This window comes from Schistocerca nitens, chromosome 2 (assembly GCF_023898315.1).
Source record: "Schistocerca nitens isolate TAMUIC-IGC-003100 chromosome 2, iqSchNite1.1, whole genome shotgun sequence".
Classification (NCBI taxonomy): domain Eukaryota; kingdom Metazoa; phylum Arthropoda; class Insecta; order Orthoptera; family Acrididae; genus Schistocerca; species Schistocerca nitens.
Window position 1 is genome coordinate 220526533 of NC_064615.1, and position 24425 is coordinate 220550957.

The following is a 24425-nucleotide window of genomic DNA, read 5'->3' on the forward strand; positions in this document are numbered from 1 at the left end:
ACATAAATCTGACTGTTTACTGTATAAAAACAAAAGATAGTAAGAGAACATTCCTATTGGTTTATTACTGCCTTTGTGGTGACTGCTGAAGCATCCTGTCATTGTTCTATTTACCCAGATTGTCCTGTTATTACATTATTATTTATTTTATGGCATGTATTTGACAACTCGAGCCTGTTATACAAAGGAGTTGTTATTCAATAATACAATTAAGTTAAATAATAATTCATTAATACAGTTAAAGAATGCAGTGCTTATAAGAGGATTATTATAATTTTTAATTATATAAATGGTTTTTTACTCTCCTGTCTTTCCAATATTTGATTCTTCTAGATAATTTCATTTTCTTCATTTCCTCTAGTCTTTGTATTGGTCTTTGTAGTCTGATTTGTGCATCTTGCAGTATTTTGGTTTTGACTGTTTTGTTTTTTAGGTCATATACAGTAATTTGGAATTATCTTATTGTTCCTTAATTTCTGTAATCCATTTACTGTTGCTTTACTATTCACAATTTTTTTATATAATTTTTGTGCTAGTTATGTTCTCTGCTTTCCCATTATATTTCCAAAGAATGAGGTGTGTTTCTTCCTGATCATGCTCTTTATTGGTTCTATTTTCATGTATACTGTTTCATTTGAAGCCATTCTCCAATGCTAATTTACTTAATATTGTTTATTTGTACATGTCCTAATTATTATTCTTTCTTGATTATTGTCAGTTTCTGCTGTAGTTGTTGTTTTGAAGAAGTTTCAGTTGCATATGTTATTTCTGGTTGTGTAACTGTTTCACAATGTTTTAATTTTGCAGCTACTAATGCATTTTTTTAATGGTGTGTTTTAGGTAACATAACTTACTTTGTTCAGTTTTTCATACTAATTTCCATGTTGGGTTCTCATTTAGGTTGTATTTCATGATTTCATCTAAATATATGAATTTTTCAATAGTTTTGATTTCCTGTTGTTTTACTGTAAATTTGCTTCCAAGTGGGTAAAGCAGGTAGCAGACTTCGGTTTAGTGGTAGAATACTGTGGAAATGCAATCTGTCTACAAAGAAGACTGCTTACAAATCATTCATGTGACCCATACTAGAGTACTGTTCAAGTGTGTGGGACCTGTACCAAATAGGCCTAGCAGGGGATATTGAATGCATCCAGAGAAGGCAGCACAAATGGTAAAGGTCTGTCTGTCCCAAGGGAGTTTCTCACAGAGATGTCGAAAGAATTGAACTGGCAGATTTTTTCAAGATTAAACTATCCCGAGAAAATCTACTAAGAAAGTTTCAAGAACCAGTTTTAAATGAAAGAACAAGATTTTTCAAACGGTGTTCTAAGATCGATTTTCTTTGCTGTTTCTTGTGGTGATTAACTTCTCGTCTGGTTTATTTAACATTGTTGGCTGGGAGGGCAAGATCAGCAGCAAATCCCAGCAGTTCAAAGTTATTCTTTGCGCTTCCAGTTCACATGTTCATTGGGTTACCCTTGTACCATTCTCTCATTATATATTTCAGTGCGCAGTTGAGTAATAATAGTGATAGATGCCTTGTCTTAAGCCCGTTTTTATGAGGAGGTGCTCAAGAATTTCTCTTCTAAACTTGATATTTGATTTGATTTGTTGTTGCTTAGAATAACCTCTGTTAATTTAATTAGTAGTTTAGGTGAAGTCCTACAGTCCTTAGAATTTTTAGTACTGAAGGTCTATGGAGACAATTATATGCCTTCTTAAAGTCTGTAAATGTTACTGCCAGAAGTGTGTTCCATTTTGTGTAGTATGTATTAATTAATTTTAACTAATGGTCTGCTTTACACTGCTTCTCCATGGTCTGAAACTTTCCTGGTATTCCCCAAATTCCTGTTGTAGTCGTTCTTTCATTCTTCTCTGTAGAATCTTGGATTAAATATTGCATGTGCAGTCTAGGAGAGAGATTCCTCTGTAATTGTGTGGGTTTCTCTTATTCCCCCTTTTAGTGTTTAGTGTTGTGGATGGATGGTGGCTGTGGTCTAATATTCAGGTAACGGTTCAGTCATACAAATTTTTTTAACACCATGGGTAAGATGGTTTTGACTGTCACTTTGAACGTTTCCAAATTTCAAGAGAAACATGATCTTCTCCACATTTTTTAATTTTGTTGTTGTTAGTGTGCTTTTTTACTACTTGCAAAATTGGTGGGATTAATTTGTAAGGTTTGGCTTTATTGGGGTTTTTACTTTGATCTGCAAGAATTGTTTGTTCTTTGCACTTCAAAAGTTCATTAAATGCCTTTGCCACGATTTCAGCATTTTGTTTTTTTACTGTGTACCGTTTTCCATCTTCATCTTTCAGTATTAGCGTGAGGGCTCTTACTTTCGTAGTTGTTTTCCAAGTTTTTGTAATAGTTCCTGGAATTGGTTTCGTTGTATTTATTTTCTATACAGTTTATTTTATCTTTATGAAACCCTCTCTTGATTCTCTTAACATTTTGTGTGAATTTTTTCATTTCTTTTTTTAGTTTGATGCCCTTTTCTTCTGTTTTGTGTGTCCTTCTTCATGGAATTCTGGTGGGCACTATGACTTTTTTGTTCGTTGTTTCAAGGGAGCTAGATTCTTGCCTTGTGTTTGAGACTTGATACCAGTTATTCTAGATCACGTGTTAACCTAATAGTTGGTTTTAATTAGCTGATAGAAGCTGAAACTCCCATTTGTTTAATTGATTTTTTCTCAAGAAACATTGAAAATTTCCTTATGAAAATTTTTTTTGTATACACACATGCATGTTATTTAAAATTGCAGGCAATCGCAACCAAGCTTCTGAATTTTGAGTGAAATGATCCACATTATCTGTAAGATAGTTTTTATTACAACTCATGACCAGTTTTGTCAATTGAAGACACATTTTCAGGTGATAGAGATTCTTTTTAACAAGTCATAGAAGAAAGGTCACTGCCTTAGATCCACTCCCCATCATTCTTGTCAAGTTATAAACACATAGCTAATTTAAAGTCCATAGTTAAAATGGAGGGCATAGCAGAATTGTGCCACGAGTAGGGAAGATGGTTGAATGGCAACAGACAAGGCAGTACTATGAACTACTGCTTTTAGTGTGGTATTTGTTTATAACTTGACGTGAATGATAAGGAGTAGCTCTAAGGCATTACCTTTCCGCTATGACTTGTTAATCACCTGAGGACGCATCTTCAATGAATGTGAAACCACTCGTGACATATAATAAAAAGTATTTTTCAGAAAGTGTGGATCATTTCATTCAAAATATACAGACATGGTCTAGCTGCCATTCTTCCTTCCTCTAGTTTGGATGTTTCCACGTTTTAAACTTATTTGGCTTCCTCGTGAATTACGTTGGTTTAGATATAAGGTTGTGTTCCCTGCAGAGCTCTAAAAGTCTTTGGCATTCTTGGTTGCAAAGTTATGTGCACTCTGAATTTTAGTTATATCTTTATATTTCCTTTTTTTTCCCAACTGGCCGCTAATCTCCCAGTAACATTTTTTCATTCCTTTTATTTCTTCTGTTCAGTTTGTTCCTAAGGTCCCTAAATAAATTTGTTTTTGTTCATTTTTGTTTCATTTGTAGGAGCATGAGCTTTTATTGTTATGTAAGTTTTATCCATTGCTTTAAAATTTATGTTTGAAATTCTAGGCAGCTTGAAAATCAATTTTTGAATCTATTATTTTTATATTTGCTGTAAATTCTGTTCCTTATTGGGGACATTCCTTCATAACATTCTGTCCTGGTGTCCCACTATGAATTCTGCATCCTTGTGATGTGAACTTGCCTTCTGTTGTGTTTCACACACACACACACACACACACACACACACACACACACACACACACACACCACACAACATGTTAAAATTTGGTTTATTAAATTCGTAAGTGAAATTCTTGAATTTTGCAGTCTTAAGTAGTGAATTTATATTGCACATTTCTATGTAGTTTATTTGATTGTGTTGAATCTACTTTTTATGTGTCAGTGAGTATTGGATTGCAAACATTCAGATTCGTTGCTGCCTCCTAGATGGCTACCCCCAGAATTCGATGTGGCCTTTACTTGACTTTTTGAGTAGGGTGGTGGTATCTTTTTCCTTAAATGACCCTTCCATATTTGATTTCCAAGCTTAGTTGAAGCAAGCTCTGATTAACAACTACTGTCCTAATGATATGAATCATTTTACTTTAATTTTGAACTGATGGCCTGTGACAAATTCCTTAGTTATGCATTATGTTTCTCAGACATGTATGTTCTTGTCTGTTGCATTAGGTGAACCTGATCCATGTGGCATCTACATGTAAAAATGCAGCAGATGAGAAACTTCGGCAGTCTATTCGGCGCTTTGCTGACTTACATGGCAGTCCTGCATGTATCATTCTAATATCAGGGGATATAAATTTCGCACCAGACATAACTGATTTAAGACACAGGTAATGTTTAATTGTGTGTGTGTGTGTGTGTGTGTGTGTGTGTGTGTGTGTGTGAGAGAGAGAGAGAATTCTGCAAGTCCAGTGTCACATAAAGGTAATTTTATCCTCTGTATGGAAAAGTGTAGTCTTGTTGGTAGATGTAGTTTTAATTTAATACGAACTTCAGGCATTTCAAGTCCATCCTACTTTCTTTGTATTTTATTTTAATTTTGTTCTCAGATCGATTCTTACTTCCCTAATTGGGGTCAAATGGTAGATCCAAGTGAGCTGGTGTAACTGTTAAGGCACTGAACTCCCTGTCCAGTACACCAGTTTTAAAATATTTTCTTGCACTTTGAGGTGATGGCTTAATATTCTCTGTAGTTTCCCCATACCACTAAAGACGAATGTCAGGATTGTTTCATTGAGAACATTGAGAACACTGAGGACTCATAGAGGAAACATAAAAATCTGTATCTTCCTTCCTTCAAATGGTAAAGGTAACAAGTTATCCTCACTTTTCTCTATGTCTATGATATATATATAATGACAAGAACGGAGAAATTCTGCTAAAACACGTTGCGAAAGCAGATGCAATATCCACTACGTCACTGTGGCACAGTGGATATTCACAACTGCACTTACTACCCTGTTACACCTCCCTCCTCAGTCCAAATTCCCATTCGTGTCAGCCCACTTGGTGTTTCCCCCAAACTTTGAACAGCTTTGCATATGCCTTCCAGCTGTATTCAGATAACACCTTAGCATCGGATGAAACAGAGGAGTCACCTGAAACCCAGGTGTAGGTGCTTGAATCAAATGGCACTGTCTGGTTCCGGACATATCTGTGATGTATGTATGGAGACTGAAGTGACGAATGGAAATTTGTACCAACAAAGAGATTCAAACATGGGTCTTCTGCTCTCTACACAGAGGCATTAACCACTACACCACACTGGCACAGTGGCTTTGCACAACTGCACAGACTACTGTAGCATGCCCCCTGTCAGTCACAGATTCTCACCTTCTATCACACACTATCGATGTAGTGCCCCTGCTCATTAGCCTCACTACTCGTGGCATCTCGCCGATTCCAAGAGTTAGAGCTCTGTGTGCATCTGCACTGAAGGGATCATTGGCTGTCGTAACATTAATTATAAATGTGGTGTCAATTCTTTGGGACCAGCTATGTTTAGATTGAGCTTTAGCATTTCCTTTTTCACGTTTTCTAGTTTTCCTACAACATTCAAACTTCTGGTGTTCCGGGCCCCGACTCGTAGAACATTACCCGTTTGTTGGTTATTCAGTCTTTTTCCCATGGTTACCTTCCCCGTGGCAGTCCCCTCCTGGATATATATCACATGTTAGGAAACTAAAGTTTTGGCTCAGAATCTATTTTCAGGATACTAGATACCAACAATATATGAATGAATTAGTTTGACCTAGTCAAATTAGCAGTCATATCCCCAAATATTCCCTAGTGACCCAACAAAAGTGAAGATAGCGAAGCGAGTGGACTAGCAGGGCATTTCTTTCCCTGCAGGTGAATAAAGTTCCACACTCCCAGACAAAAGGCCCAAGTGTTAGCCTTTGACGGAAGGAAGGAATGTAGGTAGTTAGGTAGGTAGGTAGGAAGACTAAGGTTTAATACCTTGCCAACAATGAGGCCATTAGTAATGTGAAGATTGTCGAAGAATGATGAACGAAATAGGTTCTATGTTTTAAAAGGAACTGTCCTCGCATTTGCCTTAAGTGATTTAGGGAACCACTGAAAACCTCAGAATGGGTGGAGGTTTTAAGATAAGAAGCACAGCTCTCCTGAAGGAGTCCAATATCTTAACCAGTGTGCCACTTTGCAAGATGTCTTTTTGTGATCAGATTCTGTTGTGAAATTTAGCTCACGTAATAGAGACAACATGCATTTCCTGAAGACATCAACTTTGACTGTTGTGCACTTTGAAGTCCTGGCCACTGTTATTTTCTCACCATTAACAGTGAAAGAGAATGAAACTTCCAGGAAGATTAAAACTGTGCACTTGACTGAGACTCAAACTTGGGACCTTTGCCTTTCATGGACAAGGGCTGTACCAAATGTTGGTTAGCAGCACTTGGACTTCCCAGAAGTAGCTTTGTCTGCCTGTGATGTATTCGCAAAAAGTTTCACGTGAGCTGCATATAGTGCCAACCTCGCAGAGTGGTCTAAGGCATTGATAAATGCTTATAATGTGAACGAGAATGTTTTAAAGACTTCAACACAGCATAACATTTCATTCTTTCCTAGAAGTTTAGAGTGATTCTTTGTAATAAAATAATTGCGTAGTTCGAGGGATAAAAGTCAGTGGTAAGTGCTTACATGTGCTTTACATTTGCATGTCTCAATATTCTGATGTGCCAGAGAAAAGGTAAAAGGAAAATCCAAGATGGAATAACAACAATATTATGAAAACAGATAGACTGCTGCTCACCATATGGAGAAGACATTGGTTTGCAGATAGTCTCAGTATGCCTGTCTGTGACTCAGTGTCACCTCTATGCAGTGAGTAGCAGTCTATCTTTTTCATAACATTGTAGTACCTATAGAAGGACTGTTGGGGATGAACCTATCACTGGAACTGAGTATGGCCCCAAACACTTGCTGCTACATAAAGTAAAATCATAGCATCTGGTAACAATGATCCGTAATACAACTACATGAAGAAAAAGAAATTAAAGCTTTGAACAGATAGAAAAAGAATCTAGATAACCTCAGCATATACCGAGGCGACAAAAGTCATGGGATAGTGACACGCAGAAACCATATTTACGCTAGACATGGGCAAACTCGTTCATCCTTGGGAACTAGTTCACTGGTGATCGCTCTTTTTTGGGAACCTTTCATTTTTACTCGTTCACTGTTCATTTGTGGATGGTATATGGTTTTTATGAAAAATTTAAAATTAGTGGCATAGGTGAGTGAAGGATGGAAGGTACCAAGAGGGGGCACTTGGCTACCCCCATGGAGTACAGAGTTCTTATTCATTACAGAATTCTCACACACTTGTAGAAGTAATTTCCGTGGTTTAGCCAACTGTAGCGTTATGTGGCTGATCGCAGTGAAATAATGTAAGGTGGCGCATGAAAAACCGGGCACGAGTAGACTGCTCGCCAATTTGGTGATCGCTACAAGAAGAATAGATGTAATAATTAGGCAGTAAAGAAACAACAAATGAGCTAATGCAAACAAGAACCTCGAAACAATAGATGACGATTGATGGGCGACAGTGAGCACTCTAGTACTTGGGCCACTTTTTCGTGCACCACACTATACCACAGAAATAATAATGTTGAAGGTGTCATATTCTCTTTACAAAATATGAGACCAGACACTTGCTTATGGAGCGCGGGCTTCATTCAGTTGTATGTCGGTCTGTCTTCCATAACAATGAACATGCTGTTTTACCTTAGATCGAAAAGAGACGGAAAATGGCAATGCACGTGTCTCGTGCCAACTTCCTTTGCACGTGTAATAACAAAAACTTGTCCTTTTTTAGTATGTCTTCTGCTGCTTATTGAAATATTTAAGTAAGGGATGTGCCCTTTTGTTACATGGAAAGATGTATGTGTTACATATGACATAATTTTTATATAATTTATGTAATTATAAAATACATTTTAATTGGCGGTTGTGGGTGCTGAATAGAATACGAAAAAAACCAGAAGTCCAGAGTTCAAGAAAAGTTTGAAACAGATCTAGAATGGCCGTGCGCAGCGAACTATACGGACAACAACTTGATACTGAACTAACTAGGAGAAGTCGGCTGTGGAACTGCGACTATTGGCCAAGCGATGAAGACGAGACCGGCCCTGGGAAACAGAGACAAAGACAGACGTGACCGGGACTGAGGCTGGAATGAGACCGAACGTTTCCCATTCCCGGGAACTATAAGTAGAAAGCCGTGACTGAAGTGAACTGTGAGAGACAGTTCCTTACAATTTGTTCCTCGCGCATTCCGTTCATCTTGGTGAACCATTCCTTTGGACCCGTTAGTTCGCAAACGACCCATCTCTAATTTACGCTAGTTTAATGTGACCCACCCTTTTGTAAGAGGTCTCTTCAGAAAAATTACAAATATTTATTGATGTAAAGTATCTGCCTAAACAGTTACCATTACACCTATTCTAAACTTATACCATTTATTGGTTGTTTACTTTTTTATAATACAAAGAGAAATAAAATAAACAAAAAGAAATTTTTTACATTAATTTTTATCTTCACAGCCTCTTTCACTTAGCCTGTCATCTGTGGTATTGCTATTTTTAATTATCGTCGTCATCATCCTAACAGGGCAACTGTGAAACTTGTATCTTCTTTGTCGCAAATATTTGACTGTTTCTTCTGAATATGATATTTTTCTTGAACACACAGCAGACTTTGCTTCTATACTGACATGAGAGTGTTACAGTGTATTTTGCTACAAAAACATAGTGTCTGTGCACTGCTCTTCCATTGGCAGAGTAGAACCAGCAGCTAACACATCCCCTTTCATTTGCATCATACCTCATGGCGAGTGTCGGCAACATTACTGCTTGAAAATCATAAGTACTCCACTGGCCCCAGTCTAGACTTTTAGTGTCTCCTGCAGAAGTGTGTGACATTGTAGAGTATTTGGCCAATTTTAAAGTCAGTTCGATTTCAAGTACAAATGGATTCAGGCTAACTGCAGGTTAAACATGGTAGATGTTCTTAAAAAGCCAAAGTACGTAGTGTACATGCCTATGGTTGGCACAAGACAAAATTTTCTGCCCCTCTCCATTCATCTCCACACACTCATTATAGTTCTCAGCAAAGCTCATGTCACTGTACCCCCTCTGAAACACAGACAGCTCTGTCTTCTGTGGTGCAGCTCGTATGTAACAACAGTGACTAATACATAAATAAGAGACAGCAGTCACAATTCAGTCCAGTCCTCGAACTTTCACTTGTCCCGCGATCTCATGCTGTCTGTTGGTACTATTTCCACAAAGTGGTCTCTGCTATAATTTATTCTTGCAATAACAGCTGAAGTCAGCTTACTGTGATTTGTTACCGAGCGAGGTGGCGCAGTGGTTAGCACACTGGACTCGCATTCGGGAGGACGACGGTTCAATCCCGTCTCCAGCCATCCTGATTTAGGTTTTCCGTGATTTCCCTAAATCGTTTCAGGCAAATGCCAGGATGGTTCCTTTCAAAGGGCACGGCCGATTTCCTTCCCCATCCTTCCCTAACCCGAGCTAGCGCTCCATCTCTAATGATCTCGTTGTCGACGGGACGTTAAACAACACTAACCCTAACCATGTGATTTGTTTAGTTTGTTAGACATTTGATTCCAGATTAATTTTCTTTCTCATTTCATCTGAATGTCATCATCTTGTTCTAAAGCTGATTAAAAGCCAGCAATGTTTTCCCCCAGTATTCTAATGTATGAACAACCGAATTTTCGTTTGCAATGCACTTCGTAAATCATTAGTTCCTCATAACCATGTCAAAACTGACTAGGGTTCAGAATCATTTAATGGTTTTTGAAGGACAAGATTTTCACTTTTAAATGTTACCTTTACTTAAAAAGCAGCATAAATGTCTGTACGTGGTATCCACACATGTGTGAGAACTTCTATTGCAAACGTATTCAAATACAACAGAAGTTTAAATCAAACAATGGAGAATCCAGGATGGAATGTTACAATATTATGAGAAGGAAAGTTGCTACTCACCGTATAGCAGAGATGCTGAGTAGCTGATAGACACAACAAAAAGACACTCACAATTAAAGCTTTCGGACATTGGCCTTCGTCAACAATACACACACATGTGCGCGCACATCTCATGCACGCACGCACGCAACTCACATGCGTGCGATCAACTCTCATGCAAGACTACAGTCTCAGGCAACTAATGCTGTTTCCTCCTATGTTTCACAAAATTGTCAATTTTTTAAGCAGCACATTAGACTGTTGTTGTGGTCCATAGTTCATTAGTTTCTCACATATCCATCAATTGCACTAGCACCACGAGTCAAATGTCATGTGACAGATCAAACAAGATAAATACTATATCAAGTGCTAGTGCATATCAGGAAACCTAGAGTCTATTCGAATGGATGCCTTGTTTGCTAAGCTCTACCCTTTGGAACTCTTCAAAATAAGTTGGTACGAAACCTCTCATGCCAAAGCTTCATTTATAGATGGAAGATGAAAATACTGTAAAAACATTTACCTCAGCAACATAGTTTTCGAATGACGAATTTGCGAAAAAAACTCTCATCTTATAATCGGGTAAATATGGTATACAGATGGCGGTAGTATCGTGTACACAGGGTGTAAAAGGGCAGTGCATTGGTGGAACTGTTATTTGTACTCAGGTGATTCTTGTGAAAAGGTTTGTGATGTCTTTATAGCCACATGATGGAAATTAAGACTTTGAACGCAGAATGGTAGTTGGAGCTAGACATATGGGACATTCCATTTTTCAAATCATTAGGGAAGTATATATCCTGAGATCCAGAGTGTCAAGAGCGTGCTGAGAAAAGGCGAAAGCTAATGTAAAACGTGAATTAGCCATCTGAAGATGAACCTTACGGTTCGAAACCTGTAATGGCACTATTTGTATAAATAAATAGCATTGGAAAAAGTGGCTGGTTGCTGTAATCTTCTATGTAATAGTCAACCTATACATGAGAATAACAAATTTCAAGCATTGTATCTCACCACGGTCAACGCAGTGGTTGAAGACCTTCACTTAACGACTGAGAGCAGTGGTGTTGGTGTAGAGTTGCCAGTGCTAACAGACAAGCAATACCATATGAAATAACCACAGAAACCAGTGACAGCAAACGATAGATGTGCCTTTGCTAACAGCACGATATCACCTGCAGTGCCTCTCCTGGGCATGTGACTATGTCGGTTGGACCCTAGATCACTGGAAAACAGTGACTTGGTAAGAGCTAATGGTATGGTTAGAGCATGGTGCAAACCCCACGAAGCCATGGACCCAAGTTGGCAAGAACGAAGCCATGGACCCAAGTTGTCAACAAGGCACTGTGCAAACTGGTGGTTCCATAATGGTCTGTGCTGTGTTTACGTGGAATGGACTGGTTGTCACTGGAAATGGTTATGTTTGAACACTTGGAGACCATTTACAGCCATTCATCAACTACATGTTCTCAAACAATCATGGAATTTTTATGTATGGCTGTGCACTATGTCGCCAGGCCGCAGTTGTTCATGGCTAGTTTGAAGATCAGAGGCAGCATGGCTCAATATTTCTGCATGGGATTTCCAGTGACTTGTTGAGTCCATGCTACGTCAAGTTGATCCACTATGCTGGACAAAAGGTGGTCCGACCGGATATTAGAAAGTATCCTACGACTTTTGTCACCTCGGTATATTTGGCTGTTTTTTTTGTCATGTCATGTCCGTATAAATAAGGACGGAGTGCCTGACGCATAGGAATGGCTACCTGGTAAAGCTTAACTGCCAAGCTTACGACTCGAATCAAACTACTGTAGCTGTATAGTCATTCATTCGACCTAAATTGTCTCATATTACAATAGACCAACTTTCTTTCGATTTGGAGGTGCGGCCTATGATTTTTCTCCCCCCTTGAATTTCGAGTGTCAAATTTCAGGTGCAGCTTAGATTCGGGAAATTTTTTTTTCCTTTAATTAGAGTCTCATTTTTCAGGTGCGGCTTAGATTCGAGTGCGGCTTAGATTTGAGTAAATACGGTACTCATAGTTTGTAGAGGTGAAATGGGGTCCCATAGATTGGGTTGTTTCTGCCACTAGGTGGTAAGATCACAATTTTGTTATCTTCTATTCAAAACAACACTAGTAACCTTAAAATATACATCTGGAAATATACAAAAATACTGAGTGTTCATTTTACAAAGTCATTTGCTGTTATGTAACAGTTTCTCATCTAACACATTTAGATCAATATGAAAACTGCCAGTCCTGAGTATTGCATATAGAAAAATGATATGGCTTTATTGGTTGTGAGATCCATCCCAGAGTGGTATCTTTTAACTGCTAGTTGGAGGTGGTTTCTTCCCATGCGTACAACGACCTCTTTCCTCACAGTGTGTTAAAAGTGTATTTTTTGAGTGTTTCTGACTGTAATGAATGTAGGTCTGGTGCGGCATCACATTTGTATAGATTACGATAATTATGATAAGTCAGACCCTGTACCTGAATTTCTCTCTCTCTCTCTCTCTCTCTCTCTCTCTCTCTGTCTCTCATAGCACCAAGACGGTTGAAACAGAGAAGGGGCAAAATTTCTAGTACTGCTAGTAGACTCAGATAAAGTAGAAAAGTCTTCACCTCTTCAGACAAGAGGGGGTGGAGGGGGAGAGAGAGAGAGAGAGAGAGAGAGAGAGAGAGAGAGAGAGAGAGAGAGAGAGAGAGAGATTCTTTTTAAAGCACTGACAAGATTACTCATTTTTAAAGAATCTTGAGCTTTTAAAATAGCCTTTCCCACAATGTAACAGGTGTGTATAAAACTATAGTCCAATTAAAATTACTTGATGGTTGACATGTCGCTTGCCACTACAGTGTTGCCACATCGGCTGCTGGTTGCTGCTCAGTTGTAGGTGACTCACAAACATGGCAGGTCGCTTAACAAATGTTATTAATGTACAACATGGAGCAATGTTGGAAGCAGCGTCCATGAGGTATGGCAGAAATGGGAGCTGCTCTGTTAATAAATAATTTTAAATGATCAGTGACTGAACAGTGGCAGGCAAAGTGTTTTATGGTCTTGAATTTAAACTCATCCTAACCTAACCACAACCTCATGACGTGCAGTGTATCTGAGAAAACTACGATCAACAATCTGAGGCAGAATTAAAATCCCAATCTCTTTATTCATGGAGGTTAAAGATAACAACTACGAGCAAACTCGAGAGAAAAAATTCAGTTTCAGTGCTAGAAGCAAACTGTAATTTCTTGCGATCATTGGTTACCTGAAACTACCCTCACACTGGCTGCATGAGCTGCCACATTACCAACTGATGAGGAGTCTTGTTGGCACTTGGTTGCAGATTATAGGCGACACGGACAGATTCTAAATGGAAAAAGAATGATAGGAAGAAAAATAAGAACAAATGAAACAGTCAGTACAACAGTTGAAATGATGCTACAAAGTATTAGGGAAAAAAAAAAAAAAAAAAAAAAAAAAACATTTAAACCAGTGAATCGAATAAAAATAATAATCGAAGACTTTTGATTAGATTTAGAAATAAACAAACATCTAACTACATTTGACGAGATTCGAACCATGACCTTCTACATACCAGGTTTGAATGCTAACCACTGAGCCTTTGTACTATTCTACTGTAGATTGTAGTATTTGACTGATACCCAGTTGCAAAGGTGAATTGTACCCTTCAGAACTTCAGCTTCACGGAATTTTGTGCAGAGGTTATCTAACGTAAGCTGATCTCTGTGATTATAATAACTGTAATGTGATGCTAAATTGTCTTGTGCGGAAGGATCCAGTAGTGTATCATGTGTGATGAAATACGAAAACAAAATAAAAGGGCCAAACCCAAGACTCAGGATCCAAACACACAAAGAAAGAAAGTGGGACAAGAAATTCTAAGTGAAATGACCAATTTTTGTGACAGTTTGACAAAAGGTAATGGTTCGGATATGATGTTGAAGGCTCTGATTGGAGGAAGCCAACACCAACTTGTGAATTGTCAGCTATCAAGTTATTTTAATCAGACTGTAGTGAGCCACCTCAGTTTCACACAGGCGGCACTAAATATTTACAGCCGGATGACTTGTTTATAATATGTATGATACACACAAACTTTCCTTGTGAATCAGTCTGTCTATTAGCAAAACCTATATCAAAATCCCTGCAGTAGCTCCTTAGATTAGCCAAAACATGTATACAGAAAAATGCTGTGGGGGAATTTTATAATATTTAGAGTGTAGTTACTTTTAGGAAAGTTCAAATCACCATGTATGCCCTCATTATTGAAAGACGATGATTTCTTTAGTTTGGTGAGGTACTGTGAATGATTTCTGAAATTAATTTTAATCAGTCAATGCCCTAATGTCAATAGCAGTGTTTTTTGTACAAGTGTGCTTTCCATTTCTTTTAAATAATATTGCTGTCTATGATGTAGAAGATAGATTGCTTAGCAACATTATTTTGTCCACATGAAATAGTCTTCTATTTTACCTATTAATTATTAGTATGGTGTGCAGAAACAAGCTTTTTGAGGGTTGCTACCCATCCTATGTATCATAATACTTGTTGTGTTGAGACATTTCTGTAAAAGCATCGTAGATATGAAATTTAGATGAAAAATTGAAATGAAAATTGGCGCCGCGCGGTCTAAGGCGCTGCAGTCATGGACTGTGCGGCTGGTCCCGGCGGAGGTTAGAGTCCTCCCTTGGGCGTGTGTGTGTGTGTGTGTGTGTGTGTGTGTGTTTTTTTTTTTTTTTTTTTTTTTCCTTAGGATAATTTAGGTTAAGTAATGTGTAAGCTTAGGGACTGATGAGCGTAGCAGTTAAGTCCCATATGATTTCACACACATTTCAACATTTTTTTGAAAATAGACACGACAGCTAACAGAAAAATCACTTAATACAAATTATCATTCTTTTGGAATGGTATGTAATCTTTCGTATATACACTGCCCATCCAAAAAGTTCAGAGGGTGATTTTATTCCTGACACAGCAATGTCAACACAGTAATTAGTGGCAATTTAAAGTAACAACTGTAAACAAAAAATGAGTATTCGACCAGTCAGTTGGGACCATGCAGTGTTAAGCAGTGGGCGTTTGACTACAATGGAGCAGCACTCTAAATCAAGTGTTAGACATTCTCCAGAATGTTTTGATTGCGAGAAAATTGTGTGCAAAGGTGGCCCTACACAGAAGAAAACCAGTGATGTATGGGCAGCTGCTGTGACTTAATTGAAGCGGAGAATGCAGACAATTATTTTCTGGACCAAATCATTGGTTATGAGACACAATGCAGAAATTCACACAAAGGGTCAAAACTTTGATGACATAATACATAAAAGCCATTGTGCTGTAAGAGTCAAAAAAACATCCAAAAGAAGGATTTTTCTGACAGTTTCAGATGGTTGTATGAATGTTGTGTGTGCCATATTCAATTGGAGGTAGGCTGAAACATTAAAACAAACATCTTAACGTTTTTTTGATATAGTCTCAAATTTCTGGACTGAAAGGGTACACTGCTAAACAGGGACATATACCGTATTTACTCGAATCTAAGCCGCACTTTTTTTCCGGTTTTTGTAATCCAAAATACCACCTGCGGCTTAGAATCGAGTGCAAAGTAAGTGGAAGTTCTGAAAAATGTTGGTAGGTGCTGCCACAACTAACTTCTGCCATCGAATATATGTAGCGCTACACAGGCATGCTTTGCAGGCACAAAGATAAATACTGGCGCCAAAACCTCTGCGTCAGTAAATAAATTTAAAAAAAAAAAGGTGGAAGACGAGCTTTTTTTCCTCCGCCCCGAGTTTCGACCACTGCATTTTCATACATTATCCATCGAAGTAAGTACAAATTCCGTATTGTTCATCTTCGAATGTTGCAGCGTTTCAGTGTACTACGAAAATCCGACTGGCAAGACTGTTAGGGATGTTTGTCAATATGGCCAACTCTACATTCTGAATTTATTTCTACCTGTGAGAAGAGATGGTTGCTAATAGGAACTTTTATGAATTGTGAATCACATGAAGTATTCTCTTCACCATAAGAATAATATGAATGTAAACATTTTGCCACGTATTGTTTCGTGTTTGCTGCTATCTCATTTAAATTCTGTCTGCCTAATAAACTACGAAACTAGAGTGAGACAACAGCAAATGCAGAAGAATATACGTATCATGTCATGTTTATATTCGTATTATTCTTATGCGTAATAGTGATACAGTCAGAAATGAAGCACGGCAATTGACTAAATTTTTAAATCTAAGATGACTCTATTTCTGTGCAGAATGTAATGTACTAAAGAGGCGTCTGCAAAGATTTTCAAACGGAGAAAGATTTTCGCTAAACTCTCGTTCAGAACGTCATCTATCATACACAGTCTATTATTTGGTTCTTGTTGATCATTATCAAAGAAAGCAGCAGTGTAAGTAACAACAAATAGCAGTCTCTTGCCATTGTTTCGCTAATAAGATGATCTCTCTCTCTCTCTCTCTCTCTCTCTCTCTCTTTCTCTCTTTATTTTTTTTTAAGCAGCGGTAGCACGCACAGAAGCAAGCCATGCGGCGACAGGCCGTAAACACTCATTATCAGAATGCGACAAACAATGCAAGACACAGTACAGTAATGCATCTTCAGCTTAGAGTGACGTAAATACCTATAACAAAGAGAATGGCACTTACCAGATCAAAGGAAAATAAGCAATCAATTCAAACCAGACGAAGCACGTGAAAGAGGAAGGGTACCCGTATAAATACGGACGGAGCGCCTGACACATAGCAATGGCTACCTGGTAAAGCTTAACTGCTAAGCTTACGTCTCGAACCAAACTACTGTAGCATTCATTCGACCTAAATTGTGTCTCATATTTGATTTGGAGGTGCGGCCTAAAACTTTTCTATCCCCTTGAATTTCGAGTCTCATTTTTCAGGTGCAGCTTAGATTCGAGTAAATACGGTATGCTTTTGCAAAACGAGATCATGAGATATTTTTTAATCTAGAGAAGTCCTGTAGAACAACCCTTTTTGTTTCAACTGCTCACTCTCACTAATAATCCTGTATGCCATATTTGTAAATAGTGAAAGTGTGTGCCTAAATTTTTGTTTGTTATTATGCACTTCATAATGTAAGCATTTGTATCTCCTGTATTTTGGTTATCTAATTTCCTCCTAACTTTTTTCCTCTGTATTTCACAATACTCTAATTTTTATAGTGCACAGTTTTTTACTATGTAATGAAACCTCACAAATTTGGACTCATTGTTCATATTATTGAACTATATAATTGTTTTCTTAGTTATCTGGAGCTATAATTAGGAAAATAACATACAGTGTATGTAGTGATTAAATCAAAACAAGATAGGAAGTTAGAGTAAAGGGGAGAGGGAGAGGGAGAGGGAGAGGGAGAGGGAGAGAGAGAGAGAGAGAGAGAGACAGACAGACAGACAGACAGACAGTCAGACAGTCAGACAGTCAGACAGTCAGTCAGTCAGTCAGTCAGTCAGCCCCCCCCCCCCCCCCCCACTATCCCTACTGCCCCTTACCCCACCCCTCCCTCACTCTGTAGAGCTACATTGTGCCACCTGATTACACTTTGCTATAGCTGCAGTTCTGCCACTTCTTGTGTGGATGGTGGAGAAAGGTGGGGGCACAGGTTTAGGGAAGCGTGGCTGACAACTGGGAGGGAGGTAACAGTTGCACAGATTAGGAATGTGGTAGAGAGAGATGCAATAGGTACACGGAACAGGAATGTGGCAAGGGCATCAGCACTGGTGAGTCTGTGCAGCCCACGATAACAGTGACAAGTAGGAGTGGATCGGTTGGGGCTAACAGAACGCAGGAAAAGGAAACTGCGGAGAAGAGGGAGCGGGTGCAGTGTGAGTTAAGTTAGGGTCCTAGGGCAGAGTGGAGGTGAGTGTAGGGCAGGGGCTTGCATAGATGGGGGGGCAAGATTTCAGCATGTCTTGCCACTGGGTTGTCAGCTCTATATTTGGTAGGACCACTGGTTGGTGGTCATGCCCACATAAAATTCTATGCAGAATATATGATTGCTTTCGCATATGGTCCTCTCTCTCTGCCTGTGATAGGATAGGATAGGATAAGCCAGTGACAGAACTTGTGTGGGATTTGCTGAATGAGGGTATTGGGCAGCTCTTGCACCTGGGTCTTCTGCAGGGGTATGAACCATGGGGCAAGGGATTGGGAGACAGTGTGACGTAAGTATGGAGCAGCACATTGTCTAGATTGTGGGGCTGGCTGAATAGCACTTTGGGAAGGGTGGGAATTATTGTGGGTAGGATGTTCCTCATCTTTGACCAGCAGGAAGCTGGTGAAGCCGTGGTGAATGATGATACTGGGTGATAAGGGAGTGCTCTTTTGCAGTTAGTTTTTGGGGTTGTGCGAGGATTAGGGGTGAGGGTATGGTGTGGGAAATATATCTGCAGGTTGGTTTTGAGAACAGTGCTTGCCTGAAGGTTTAATAAGACCTTCAGCATACTGGGCAAGGGGATTCTCCTCACTGCAGATGTGCAATTCCAGGGTGGTCAGACTGTATGAGAGTGATGTTTTCAGTGGAGAATGAAAGACAGCTATCAAAATACAGATATAAGATGAAGAGGTATAGTTTGATGGTGATAAGGCCATGTACGTGGACATTTTGGTATGTAGGGAGGTGGTCTTAACAGTGATGAGTAATGATTCAGGTGGTGATGCGGTGGAGGATGGTAGTCCGTGAAAGAAGTGGCTCATATCTTTAATACGGGAGTTAGGCTACAGGTAATTGGATAGGTTCTTTCAGTGAGAGCACAGTAACCAATTACAGTGGGGCATTCAGGGAAGCTGGGTTTATACACATATCCAAAAAAAAAGTTTTGCATCACCTCAGTTCCGAGAGTTCCAGAAGCTGCACAGAAAATTGGAATAGAGATCAACATAAACAACTTCCATCCTTTTTATTGCTCATGAAAACCACATATTGCATGTTGTACCACCATACAGTGATACCTTCAGAGGTATTTCTGTACACACTGGTACCTCTAATTCCCAGTAGCACATCTTCTTGCATTGATACTTGCCTATATTCATCATGGCATACTATCCACAAGTTCATCAAGGCACTGTCGGTCCAGATTGTCCAACTCCTCAACAGCGATTCGACGTAGATCCCTCAGTCGTTAGTGGGTCATGTCGTCCATAAACGGCCCTTTTCAATCTATCCCAGCCATGTTCGATAGAGTTCATGTCTAGAGAACGTGCTGGCTACTCTAGTTGAGTGATGTCGTTATCCTGAAGGAAGTCATTCACAAGATGTGCACAAAGGGGGCACGAATTGTCCATGAAGACGAATGCCTCACCAATACGCTGCCGATATGGTTGCACTATCGGTCGGAGGATGGCATTCATGTATCGTACAGCTATTACGGTGCCTTCCATGACCACCAGCAGTTTACGTCGGCCCCACATAATGCCACCTCAAAATGTCAAGGAACCTCCACCTTGCTGCACTTGCTGGACAGTGTGTCTTAGGCGTTCAGCCTGACCGTGTTGCCTTCAAACACATCTCTGGCAATTGTCTGGTTGAAGGCATATGTGGCACTCATCAGTGATGAGAACGTGATGCCAATTGTGAACGGTCCATTCAGCATGTTGTTGGGCCCATCTATACTGCGCTGCATGGTGTCATGGTTGCAAAGATGGACCTTGCCATGGACGTCGGGAGTGATGTTGCGGATCATGCAGCCTATTACGCACAGTTTGAGTCATAACACAATGTCGTGTGGCTGCACAAAAAGCATTGTCCAACATGTTGGTGTTGCTGTTAGGGTTCATCTGAGCCATAATCCATAGGTAGCGGTCATCCACTGCAGTAATAGCCCTTGGGCAGCCTGTGTGAGGCATGTCATCGAAAGTTCCTTTCTCTCTCTCTCTCTCTCTCTCTCTCTCTCTCTCTCTCTCTCTCTCCCCCCTCCATGTCCGAACAACATCATGACATAAGACAGGTATTCATAATGCAATATCCTATTGTAATCAAAGAAAACAGTGAGATGAACCTACACATGTGATGGAACTTGTAGAATTTTTTCGGTCGTGGCTGTTCAGTTGGTTTCCATTGGGGTGATTGGGCCTTAGTTTCCATGCCACACCCACGTACCCATGTTTCATCACTTGTTATAGCCATCTTCAGAAGTTCTGGTTTGTTGTTGACCTCAGTCAGCAATTCCTGATCAGCAGTTCCTGAGTGATGTCGCTGTGACATTGTTTTTGGTCGAAATTCAACACTTTTGGTACAAATTTTGATCCTAAATGTTCCATGCCCAAAACACCCAAAAAATTTGCTTGGCATGAGTCAAAGGCTATGCTGACATCATCAACCACCTCTGTGATGTTAATTTGGCAGTATTGCAGAACATCCCCCCCCCCCCCGCCCCCCCCCCCCCCCATCTGGGCATTGTCATCAGTAACTGATGTGCTAGGGTGTCTAGGACAGTCATCTTTGTGTCCTTGATCCACTCTGAAACGTTTGTATCACTCTGAAACTCTTGTCTTAATCATAGCAGTTTCACCAAAAGCCAAGGTCAACATTTCAAGTGTGGTGCTGCACTTTATTCCATTTTTCAAGCAGAGTGTAATGCAGATTCTTTGATCAATCTTCTTTGTAAGTAAAAAATTTGCCCAGCGCATGAAAACATGTACAATGTTTTGATTGTCAGCAATAAACTAAATGCCCAAAACAGCTGAAAATGCAAACATACTCAGGAATACGCGTACCAAAAAGATTAAAAATAGTTTTGAAAATTGTTGTATAAAGCCTGCAAAATTAAAGTATTCCTGTTGCTTTTTGATCACACCTCATACTTCGTCAAATGATTCAACAACATCTGTTTCTACACATGCTTTTGTGTTAGAGATATTTTCTGATTATGAAATCTAAACAGCCCTACAGTACTATCCTTGATACCAGTTTTGTGTAATTCGCCTGTAAGTCTTTCTGTTGCAATTTACAATTTGACTCCTCTTAACGGGAGTTGACAGTGTGGCATCATCAGTGGTGGTCAGTTTTGGATCTGGTGTGTGGTTTTGGTTTTTGGATGTTTCATCTGGCTGAAGTTGTATTGCCATTTTTCTTAATGTCATAAAAAGTCATTATTAGCAAACTCTGTCATGCAGTACTCTCGGCAGAAACACTGGCATGGATTTTATCAAGTACTTTTAAACTTATTGATTTATATTTACTCCTAACAGTCATTGTACTAAAATTGTAATCAGTCACAGAGATATAATTTAACATGGTGGCTTCTGTAAGTGAACTAAGCAGGATTTGAGTTTGGTGTATGCTTATGGGGAATGGAGAAGGGAGTAGATGACTTCAAAATTTTGCAATAACTTAGATGGGCACAAATGATGTTTCACTTAATTCCAAGTTATCATGGAATATTATTGAAGTCCAAGTTGGTGAGGGTTTACTTAACTTGTATTTTGTCTTTTAGGTGTCTTAATTCTTTAAAAACATTTTTAGTTTATTTCCTTAACATGTTATTGATTAATTACAGGAAAAAAATCCATGTAATCCTACTACACAGAAGGAACACATCAGAAGCTTTGATCCTGTCTGCTAATGAAAATTACAGCTTTTCTGCACTTGCTGAAGAATTGCCACTGCGGGCAATAAAGGTACTAACATGTTTATTGAATTACTGTGGTCACAGAATTTCTAATTTCTTCATTGTAAGATATTAAGAGTTTAAGTTCAAATTTCTGTCAGTTTCAGTATTTATAAATATGTAAGTAGTGGGTGCATCTACAGATAGTTGTTAAATGAAACCTAAAAGATTTGCAGTCTTTTCTTTATACTCACACCATCTCTTGTTTACTCCTTTTGTTAATAAGCAGTGGGGGATTGGTTGGCCATAGCTTGATGGATGGACCAGGTAATGAATGAAGATGTAGAAAATAGTGTTAAAGAGATGTGTGCTTTGACAGACAGACAGAGAGGGAGGTTGATAGGGCACATCCTGAGGTATAAAGAGATGGATAATTTGGTAGTGGATGGAAATATAGAAGAGAAAATCGTACAGGAACACAAAGGCTTGAATACAATATATAGGTTCAAATGGACATGGGTTACAGTAGTTGTGTAGTGATGGAGACTTGCATTAAATAGATGGGTGTGGAGAGCTGAATAAAATCAGTCTTTGAATGAAGAAAGTGGCTACATGTTTCAGATTTTAGTAGGGGTCTTACAACTTATCTTGAGAAACTGAAATTAGAGCACTGCTGATAGACACGAAGCAGATTAAAAGACGATTCCTGGTTCTTTAACTGTTTTCTCCTATCATACCTGGCTGGAGTTGACACTGTGCTCCCCAAAGTACTGTCTTGGATTTTGTAGCTCGTACTCTCTAACATCTCTCTCTTCATCCTTGCGTCCCCTTGCCCTATAAAAGGCAGGCTCCATCTTTCCAACCTATCCCTCTTTTCTAATTGAGGAAGGAACAGTTATAAAAGTTTGTAAGTAGGATTTCAAACAATGGAAAATCCAGGACAGAATGAGCAATATTATGAAAAGGATACATGCTACTCACTATACAGCAGAGATGCTTAGTTGTGGGCAGTCACAACAAAAAGACTGTCAGCAACCAGAGACTGTAATCGTGTGTTTGTGAGTTGCGTTTGGTAGTGTGTGTGTGTGTGTGTGTGTGTGTGTTGCCTATTTCCACTGTAGGCCTTGTTGGCTGTAAGCTCACTTTCTGGTTGTGCCTATCTGTGACTCAGCATCTCCGCTGTATGGTGAGTGGCAAGTAACCTTTCCATAATATTGTAAGCAGGATAACCCTGGATATGTTGTGTGTGTATGGAAGGATGTGCCTGTTCAGGTTTTTGAGAATTTCTGTGATTGCCTTGTGTGTGTCAAACTAACTTCTGATTATTTATATTGCTCTTCTTTGTATATGTTCAGTGTCCTGTGTTAGACTTTTTGCTGTGAGTTCCACACTGAAGCAGTATTCTAATATAAAACATGCAACTGATTTTTCACAAGTCTCCTTTGTAAACTGACTGCATTTCCCTAGTATCGTATCGATGAACCAGTCTCCCACAAGCTTTACTTATGATTGAGCTTATTTCGTAATGTCATTTCATATCCCCCAACAAATTGTTACATATGAGTATTTGCAAGAGTTACTGATTCCAGTTAGCACTAATTGATGTTGTACTTGGCACTAATTGATACTGTACTTGTAGGATACTACTATTCTGAGTATTGTGAAGTACCCAATAATATATTTGTGCATTTGAAGTAAGTTGCCAGTCTTTGCACCACTTATCTTACCAAGATTTGACTAGATATTGGTGCAACTTTTTTTCAGGTGGTATTTCGTTATAGATAGCTGCAGCCTCTACAGAAGCTCTCAAGTGTATTATAATACTTCTCCTGTGGCTGTGTGTGGGTATTTATTGGACACATACAATGCACACATCTCCTCCCCACCTCCACACTGCCTATCTCCCCCCCCCCCCCCCCCTCTGACCATCTCAAACTTCTGCATCTCTCTGTCAATATCCTCTCACCCCTCTGTCAGTCTCATCACAACCCACCCTCCCCCTCCGGTCCTTATCACCACCCCAAGTCTCCCCATTTCCAATCTGCCAATCTCCTCATGCCCCCCCCCCCCCCCCGACTTCTCACCTCCTCATTGATCCCCACAGTCTGCTTGTCTCCTCATTGCCCTCCAGTCTGCTTGTCTCCTCATTGCCCTCCAGTCTGCCTGTCTCCTCATTGCCCTCCATTTCAAATTTCCTATATCTACGCCCATCCACACATTTATCCTCTGCAAAACAGGTTAATAAAGCAGGCCAATACTAATGCCACAGCACAGTTTTTGTGAGGGCAGTTTGTAAAGTAGGGCGTAAAAAAAACTTGTGTTTACACATCTCTGCTCCTCTTTAGGGCACACATTCAATCACTTGTACTAGTGTGAGTGAGTCTGCTTCCAAGGTTACAGGCTGTATCCTATCTAACAAAAAATCGTGATGCGTTCTAGCACCTTTTGCATTAACAAAATACTGGCAGAGGTGAAAGAACCAGTAAGTGACAAAAAGTACTAGTTTACAATAGGAAATAATGTTTCAGATTCAGTATTCTCTATTGAGCTCTTAAATGGGGATTTACAGCCATATATTGTAGATTTTAATTGTTTCTCTGCAAAATGTCGTTTTCAAGCTTTGTTGTGTACAGAAACTGTATACGCCAAGTATTTAAAATTGCTATTTCATCTGATCTACTAGGCAGATGCTGCTGTTCATAACATAGACTTTTTCATAG

The 24425-nt window shown here is 39.3% G+C and overlaps 1 protein-coding gene across 1 annotated transcript in view; it reads left to right on the top strand.

Moving 5' to 3' along the window:
* The window catches only part of LOC126235935 (meiosis regulator and mRNA stability factor 1), a 205841-nt gene that overhangs the window by 23085 nt on the left and 158331 nt on the right, over nt 1–24425 (top strand). Inside the window, exons 5-6 of the mRNA XM_049944899.1 lie at nt 4256–4416; nt 21655–21775. Of these exons, the coding sequence (XP_049800856.1) occupies nt 4256–4416; nt 21655–21775 (282 nt within the window). The remainder of the gene's footprint in view (nt 1–4255; nt 4417–21654; nt 21776–24425) is intronic.